The sequence below is a fragment of the Natator depressus genome, chromosome 5 (genome assembly GCF_965152275.1).
Source record: "Natator depressus isolate rNatDep1 chromosome 5, rNatDep2.hap1, whole genome shotgun sequence".
Lineage (NCBI taxonomy): Eukaryota > Metazoa > Chordata > Testudines > Cheloniidae > Natator > Natator depressus.
Genome location: NC_134238.1, coordinates 95,988,231 through 95,997,767, shown reverse-complemented (window position 1 = coordinate 95,997,767; position 9,537 = coordinate 95,988,231). Strand labels below are relative to the sequence as shown.

General features: G+C 40.1%; 1 protein-coding gene across 1 annotated transcript; it reads left to right on the top strand.

The window, feature by feature from the left end:
- The first annotated feature begins 2,009 nt into the window (after positions 1-2,009).
- On the top strand, positions 2,010-8,329 carry LOC141987674 (cytochrome P450 1A5-like). The gene is given in 8 exon segments (XM_074953241.1): positions 2,010-2,358; positions 2,548-2,631; positions 3,958-3,962; positions 5,031-5,154; positions 5,404-5,493; positions 5,577-5,697; positions 6,299-6,385; positions 7,827-8,329. Coding segments are annotated over 8 exon segments (1,143 nt in total). The 3' UTR covers positions 8,110-8,329.
- The last annotated feature ends 1,208 nt before the right edge of the window (positions 8,330-9,537 follow it).

Here is a 9,537-nt window from a genome sequence, read left to right as displayed (position 1 = left end):
TGAATCCATGCTGACTGTTCCTGATCACTTTCCTCTCCTCTAAGTGCTTCAGAATTGATTCCTGGAGGACCTGCTCCATAATTTTTCCAGGGATTGAGGTGAGGCTGACTGGCCTGTAGTTCCCAGGATCCTCCTTCTTCCCTTTTTTAAAGATGGGCACTACATTAGCCCTTTTCCAGTCGTCCGGGACCTCCCCCGATCGCCATGAGTTTTCAAAGATAATGGCCAATGGCTCTGCAATCACATCCGCCAACTCCTTTAGCACTCTCGGATGCAAAGCATCCGGCCCCATGGACTTGTGCACTTCCAGCTTTTCTAAATAGTCCCAAACCACTTCTTTCTCCACAGAGGGCTGGTCACCTCCTCCCCATGCTGTGCTGCCCAGTGCAGTAGTCTGGGAGCTGACCTTGTTAGTGAAGACAGAGGCAAAAAAAGCATTGAGTACATTAGCTTTTTCCACATCCTCTGTCACTAGGTTGCCTCCCTCATTCAGTAAGGGGCCCATACTTTCCTTGACTTTCTTCTTGTTGCTAACATACCTGAAGAAACTCTTAACGTCTCTTGCTAGCTGCAACTCCAGGTGTGATTTGGCCTTCCTGATTTCACTCCTGCATGCCCGAGCAATATTTTTATACTCATCCCTGGTCATTTGTCCAATCTTCCACTTCTTGTAAGCTTCTTTTTTGTAGTTAAGAGCAGCAAGGATTTCACTGTTAAGCCAAGCTGGTCGCCTGCCATATTTACTATTCTTTCTACACATCGGGATGGTTTGTCCCTGTAACCTCAATAAGGATTCTTTAAAATACAGCCAGCTCTCCTGGACTCCTTTTCCCCTCATGTTATTCTCCCAGGGGATCTTGCCCATCAGCTCCCTGAGGGAGTCAAAGTCTGCTTTTCTGAAGTCCAGGGTCTGTATTCTGCTGCTTTCCTTTCTTCCTTGTGTCAGGATCCTGACCTTGACTATCTCAAGCTGTATATTGATCTCCTGCTACAATATACAGTGGCCCCAAGTCTCAAAAGCAATACTGGCTGAAATAGCTGGACTTCTTCCTGGAGTAGTCACTGCCACCTGAAGGTAGTCCCTGCCCCCAACCCCCATACTCTGCTACAGACCTATTACTTTAAAGCATGGACTCTTAACTAGGACTTGTGATCCCAGACTGTGACCATCCTGCCCTTCATATATTGCTAAAGGGAAGAAGAGGAGGTCTAAATGAGATCCCAGCTAAACAGGGAATGTCATGGTATGGAGAATGGGGGTCACGTTATGGAAAACACTGAGACTCTTTGCCTTAAAGCAATCATCTAGCCCCATATATTTTTGGTTTAAAATTAGACACATTCAATACACAGCATTAGAGTTTTCCTCAGGCTCTTGTGTTTGTGTGGGTGAGGAGCACAAGGGGGAGAGATTGGGGCTATTTCATTGGCCTCATATTAGTTAATTCATGTGTGTGTCAAGGTCTGATCTGAGACATCCTGCATATTGTATTCACTTTACTCTCTGCTCTAGAATTCTGTAGTCTCCAAGTTGTGAAAACAAAAGAAAAACGGGTGCCTGGTTTTATTGCCATGTAAATTAGACACTGAAACAGAATTAAATAAGTCTATTAAATGTAAGAAAATGCTGCTGTGAAGTGTTTCAATTTATGTTGCTATATTTCCCACCTCAATTCAAGTCCACATTTTAATTTCAAGTCATAGTTAAGAACCTGCTGAAATACTTTCCAGATAGAGATACTTTTTTTGCTATTTTAGTTAATGCTAGTGATTAAGGCTTCCAATATTTTCTCTCTTAGGTGTTTTTATTTCTGGAAATGATGTTTGAGGCAAAGATTTCCCTTTCAGAAGTGATGGCTGCTCTCTTTACTATGATATTCATTTTAATTTCTGTAAGAATAATAGGTAATATGACCAGAAAGCACATCCTCCCTCCAGGTCCATGGTCATTGCCAATTGTGGGGAACCTGCTTCAGCTTGGAGAGCATCCTCACCTTTCATTTATCCAAATGAGGAAAAAATATGGGGACGTGTTTCTCCTAAAGCTGGGGATGGTACCTGTTGTGGTGGTGAATGGTCTAGATACAGTGAATTAAGTGTTACTTAGAGATGGAGAGGGTTTTGCTGGCAGGCCCAAGATGTACACCTTTTCTTTCTTTGCTGATGGAAAAAGTCTATCATTTTCTGTAGAATATGGAGAGAGCTGGAAATGCCACAAGAAAATTGCCAGTAAAGCTTTAAGATCCTTTTCGAAGTCAGAAGCCAAAACCTCTACTTGCTCTTGTCTTCTGGAAGAGCATGTATGTGCAGAAGCTTCAGCACTGGTGAAAATGTTCCTGGAGCTCTCCTTAGAGAAAGGTATCTTTGACCCCACTGGTATTACCACTTGTACTGTTGCAAACATTGTCTGCACCCTGTGCTTTGGCAAAAGGTATGAATACAACGATGAAGAGTTTCTTAGCATGATTAGGATCAATGCAGATTTTCTAAAAGCCACAAGTGTTGTCAAACCAGCTGATTTTATACCCTGGTTTTGTTACCTTCCAGTCCCTGCTATGAAGGCTGCCCAGGGGTTTTATGAAGTCTTTAACTTCATTGCACAACGAGTAGAAGAACATTATACCACATATGGTAAGATGAGGCTTCAAAACTATAGACCAATAACAGCAGTTTTGTAATGAGTATTCTCTATTGCTGCTAGGTAGAGAATCTGCACAAGTAAGATCTGGGTCCAAAGTTGAATTTTTATGGCTCTGTTTAAAATGCTGACATGATTATCTGCTCGTACACTGGTTTTATGCTGGCATAGCTCCTTTAAAATTAATGGAATTAAGCCTAAATTTGGTATAACAGAGCAGAGGATCAGGCCCATTGATCTATACAAACTTTTCATAAAAGCTGGAAATTAATTCAGCAACTCTTAACATGTGATACAGGCCAGGACTAATGGGAAGGCTACAGAAACCTGTCAAGACTGAAATAGTTAAGAGCTGTACTGAGGAATCTCTCACTTCATCCTAGAAGTAGAAGCCCATACAAAGGAAATGAAATCAGCGTGAAAACAAATGTGCTTGGGAGCTGATATTTTAATTCCAGAAGAAAAATTTCCATGAGGCCACTTCTACCAACCACTAAATACATAACAACCACCACCACCACCACCACCGCCATTTTAAAAAGTTCCCCGCAAACCTGATGTCTGATTCTTCTAGGGAGATATGTTTAAAGGAAATAGTTAGCAACATTTACAGGATTATTTTTTAAAGTTCTTCACAATGAAGAGTTTTGGTCCTGAATAATGTAAGGACCTGATTCTCCTATCAGTTGCACTGGTTTTACAATACTGGACCCAGTTCCATGAAATTCAGTGGTGATACTCCGGGTGGGTGGGTGGGTAGGTAGGTAGGTGTGTGTGAGAGAGAGAGAGGAAAAAAACCCCCCAAAAACCCCATACCCTACACAGGCTCCTGGACATTCCTTACACGTTATTGTGGGGAAATTTCTTGAGTCTTTACTTAGTTAAATCCCATTTACTTCAATAAGAGATTAGCCTGAGTAAAAGAAGGAGCAAGGACAGAGGTCTGGGTTCCTCTTCCTTTCCTGGCTGTCTGTAGTGAGGCTCCATTCTTCTGCCACAGCTCCTCTTATCCCATTCTGCAGCCTGTCAGCACAGCTCCCCTGACCATGATTTCCCACCATGAGGGGTTCTAAAGAAAATTTAATATAGTTCCATTATAATTCAGCTTGGCAGAATTTAATTTTTTATAATTGTGAGACATTGATTTTTTAAGCAGTTTTGATTATCTATTTAAATTTTCAGAATTGCACAAAATTATGGGTTTTAAGCATCTTTTTGAATTTTTATCTATTTGAATTTTCACAGTTATGGGAGATTATGGAGGTGGGGTGAATCAGCCAATAATTATTCAATGACAATAGACGTTGAGATGTACAAAGTTAAAGTTCTATAACCATTAAAACACACATTGTTAACACCACGTGTCAAAATATACAAAGTAAATATCCTTAAATTAAACTCTAATGTTCTCAAGGAACATTTTTCTTACTTTGCCTGTCTGTACATTTCAATTATTATTAATGGACTTTTTCTTCATTGGTTTGCATGTGTTTGATGTTTACTGATTTAAAAAAAAAATCTAATCTTTCCAAGCCTAATCATAATACAGCTCCACTGTAATACAGCCCCCATTTTGCTGTTGGTTCCTTGCAAGATTGGTGAGGTGATGACGGTATCTCCCACAGCTAAATCCCCAGCCCACCTTTGCCCCTGCCTGCTCTCTTCCTACCCCTGGGCAGACAAAGGCAAGATCCATTAGTGGAAGACCCTTCTTTGGGTGGATCAGTAGCACAGTACTTCAGGATTTGGCCCCATGCTTTTTATAATGAAGAGTGGCATGGATATTTTCAAAGACATGAAGGGCAGCTAGACAGCGAAGTTCTTCCAGGGTAAATCTACAGATTTTTAGTATTTCTATCCCTCATTTTACCAAGTAATTTCTTGTAATATAATCTGCATATTATTAAACAAGCACTCAGACGAATTCAATTATCTTGATTTTTCCATTTCAGGAGTAATCAAATAAAAGGAACTTTCTGTTTCTACTAGTAAGTAGTACATATTTTCAGGCAACAATTGATAGAATGGTGTCAGATTTTGATGCCAGTGTAAATACAGTGTAACTCTATTGATTGAATGGCATTACTCTGGAGTTACAGCATGTAAATGAGAGCAGAACCTGGACCGTGGTTTTTTGAGCTACTACTGACTGGTAGCTTAATTTTCTTCTGCAGAAATATATAGAGGTCAGTTCTTTTCTAAGATAAATTGTCACGTGTCATGACAAATATTTTAAAAAATATTAACTGTACTTGGGAGAATAGTTTTAGCAGGAATTTCCAAGATTCATGAAGATACATGCTCTGTGCATCTCAGGTTAGAATACTACTGGTTACAGAATGTTGTGTTAAAGAATGTTGGATGAAAATATGTCATTTTTGATTCCTTTTAGAATCATCTCAGAGACATTACTGATGCTCTAATAAGTATAAGCAATGACAAAAGAAATGATGGAAGAGCTCCACCCTTCTCTAATGATAAAATAATAAGTACTGTGAATGACATCTTTGGAGCTGGTAGGTATTTAAAAAAAAAATCCAACCAACCTTTTAAACACCACTTTTGGGAGATTTTCAGTGTACTTCAACAGGCATGTATTCTGGGCCTGATTTTTCTCCCATGTACATCAGTTTTATACCAATGCAACATCATTGACTCCCTGGCCAATATAAGAGGAGAATCAGGTCTTATGTTTCGTGAGTGTGTGTGTGTGTTTAATCCTATTTTTATTAAAGCAGCATTCTGGTCACCCATTTATTTTGCAGGGTTTGATACAGTATCAACATGTCTATTTTGGATCTTCCTATATTTGGTAAACAACCCAGACATTCAGACAAAAATTCAAGAAGAAATTGGTAAAGTATTTACTTTTTCAAAAAATGAAGCCCCATGTCATTTTCATGAAGCACATTAAACATTCCAATTTTTTTCTTTGAAGATGGAAAGATTGGACTCAGGTCACCAAGATTTGATGACAGGAAAGATTTGCATTATACGGAAGCTTTCATAAGTGAAATCTTAAGGCACACTTCATTTATTCCATTTACCATTCCTCACCGGTAAGAAGCAAAACACAAAAGTTTATTTCTGTCTAAATAAAATGAGTTGTAGAAATAATTATCAGGCTTTCTTTCTGAATTTGAGATTGAAATCTCAATTTGTCTATTTTTCCACTACAGGCAAGGTGAAATACGTGAAGGAAATTAAGGAATTCTAATACTGTTATGACAGTACATCAGGCATAGCTTAAAATGAACACCAGATACTCAGCTGGTGTCAATTCATGGAGCTCCATGGAAGTAAAATAGAACTGCACCTATTTACACCAACTGTCTTCGTGTTATACCGTAGACATTAAGGGCCTGATTCTGATCTCATTTATACCAGTGTACATCAAGAGTAACTCAAGTCAGTTGTGTTACACCAGTGTCAATGGGTGTGAAATCAGATTAGGCCTTTGGTTTGCAGGAACAGTTTGCTGTCGTAGATGAAGGGGATCAAGCCTGCTGACTTGTGACATGGTCTAACATTCAGTAACACAAAGTACGATCATCCAACTCATTAGATGTAAGCATAGGGATAAGAAAAAGGATTATAATTTTGTTCCCTGAATGTTCAGATAATCAGCATATGTTGATATGATACATTTTCCTTTTCTAGTGCGATGAAAGAAACTATTCTCAATGGGTACCTCATTCCCCAAGACACCTGTATCTTTGTTAATATGTATCAAGTAAATCATGATGAGTAAGTACCCGCCAATTTTGTTTATATGTTTTATAATGGCATTTGGCACTTTATTATAGTCAGTGTTTTCACTATGTTTATAAAATGATAATTTGTGTTCCCTTGGACACACTGCATACATTGTACATTATATTTTATATCTATACAAGGATAATGCAATTCTCATTCTCCTCAGAACAGTTTGTGAAGATGATTGGAACAGAAACAGCCATTTGGAAACAGATCATTGGGCCATCTAGCACAGTATCCTGTCTCTAACAGTGGCCAATACCAGATTCTCCCTGGAAAAGCCCCAAAATGCACCTTATCAATGTATAGTATTGGGTGATATGGTGCAGAGATTATTTCCAGACTCCAGCTGTCAAACAAAGCTTGATAACTGTAGTAATTTTAGCCTACATAGTGCAACTGCCCATGTTTTTTCTTATTCTTATAAAGGTAGAGTCTAAATCCTCAGCCGAGGCTAAAGAGTTCTCAGTGCCCCTGAGTGCGGGATGGTAGGGTGGGTTTTGGCCACTGCTACATGCCTCTAATCCTGGGGCTATTTGGCTGTTGGGCTGGGCACTGGCACAACTCAAGGCTGCTCTGTTTCACACAGCTATCTATGGCCTAAGGAGTCAGTCCAGCAGCTGGGAATCATTGGGGCACAGGGACATCCTAGCCACACCCATCCCTTCCCTGCGGTGCCTCTACTCTACCTAGGGAGTACCCAAATGCAGAGTTAAACTAGCTTTAGGACTGGTTTTCACCAGCTAAATAAGCAGGAGGTCTGATCCACTTCATGCTTTACCTGCTATGGCCCTGAATCTGATCTCACTGACACAGAATTTACCCCACTGTAATCCTGCTGACTTTACTGGACTTTCTCCTCCTTTATGCTGGCATCAGTGAGAGCAGAGGCAGGCTCCATTTGTTAATCATTATCTGAGGGAGGGAACATCTCTGCCAGGTTCTCTCTGTGCAGTTTCCTTCCAATTTGTTCTGTCAGTGAAGCAGGGATCCCCACATTGTGCTCTTCAGGTAACCAGGACCACCCATTTGGAGGTTCTGTGCCTCTGCATTGAGCTGTTACTTTTCCACTGCAGTCTCTAAAGGGTGCAGGCAGATATAGCATGCATCCCTCCAGCACTGTTCACTACTCTCAAGGTTCACCCATTGGACAGCCCTCTTTGGAATCTAGTCCATGCATGGATCAAGGGAGTACAGTTGAGTCATGAGTGATGAAACAAAATTCCATTTCATGATCTCTTTACATAATCCTGGGAAGTTTTGAAAAAAAACAATGCAAATTTCATTTTGACTTATTCAAGAACTCAGATGCTTTGGTTGGCCATAAGCAAATTCATTCATTTAGAAGTACAAGCTCTGTATTTCTGTCTTTGTTTTCTGTACATGTGATACTCTGTAAGGGCTTCTAAAAATTAATTTCTTTTTGCCATAGAACATTATGGGAAAATGCCGATTTGTTTAGACCAGAGAGATTTCTGAATGAAAACGGTGAACTCGACAAAAGCCTCATTGAAAAAGTTTTGGTTTTTGGAATGGGAATAAGAAAGTGTTTGGGAGAAGACATGGCTCATAATGAGATTTTTATTATTCTCACCGCCATTTTGCAACAGCTGAAGCTTGAGAAATGCCTTCAAGACCACCTAGATTTGACCCCAGTGTATGAATTATCCATGAAACCTAAACCATACCAGATTCAAGTCACACTGCGCACCTGAACAGTGCGTCTGGAGAAGCTGCACTTCAGAACATAATTATCACTCAGTAAATTAGTGTAGAGAAATCCATTATCCATAGTGCAGGTTATCCTTTACCTAAGCTACTGTAGTGCATTTTTTAATGAAAGGTGTAGAACAATAAACACAATCTCTTAAATCACCTTCTCTCTGATTGTGCTAATCAGTTAACTGCAGGTTATGTTATTGTGAACTCTGTGAATAAGCTGAATTAATTTTTGTTTGTAACTGACTATTTTAGTGCACCTCTTCTCACTAATTTCCTAAAATAAAAAGTTTAAAAATACTTTTTGGTTTTAATTAAGAAAGTCAGTGATTATGTTCAGTGAAATCTTCCCCCAAATGGAAATATTCCATGTTCCCTCTGACTAATGTCTCTTTTATTTCATTGCCTTAAACTGGAAGATTCTTGTAGTTGCATGAAGTGTTTTTAAACTAGGGCAATCTACAAGGACATTTCAGTATATAAAGAACATAACAGAATCTGTCTTAGCTGTCAAGGTGTCATGATATTTTCTGCGTGATACAGTCAGTTGCCGTTTTGGCATGAAGGGGCCAAACTCTGGATCCCAAGCCAAAGCCCAAGTAAATAGACCTTGCACAAGCGGTCTGCGCTGTGGCCTGAAATGATCTCCCCAGGCAGTGAAGCACCCGTGTAGCAACTCTGCAGCTGTTACTACAGCCCTTGAGCTGTAGTAGCAGCTGCATTCACTGTGCCATCACTTACCCTCCCATCTGGTTAATCTTGCTCAGTTCCAGGCTTTGATACAAAATACTGTAGTATCGCCTTTATCAAGCAGCCAGGCCTTGAAGCAGCACATGAGCTCAGTAAGATCCCTTTGACCGGGAATCCTTCAGGAACACCACATTCGCTGAGGAGGGTCTGGGAATTCTGATTTATATATATATATATATATTTATATATATATATATATATATATATAACTCATTCTTTCAAAGCCTGAATCATTCCCATATACACCCACCTTGCCTCCCAGCCCAGGACAAAGTGTGAAGGAAGGGGAGGCTCCCTTGTGGTTGTGTTAAGGCTTTGTGTGGTTAAATTCTTTTTCATTGACTGTGTGAGAAACCAGTGTTAGCAAATCGGTCAGATACTCACTACAGCAGTTCCCCACACCAAATAAGGAGAAGAAGCCTTAGATGGTGGTCGTTACACCAAGTAAACAACTAGAACAGCTTGCAGAAGGGGCCAGGGCGTTGTGTACAACAACATAGCATGCAAGGCTATAGGGCAGATCTGCCAGGTGCATTTGTTTTGGGATCATTAGCATCAGCTTCACTTCACAAGCAGGAAGGGGAAAACTGATGCATTCCAGGCTGAGGCATAGCCTGGCTGACAATTTAATCACTGCAGTAACCGAAAGAAAGCACTGGAGGCAGACAGCTCAT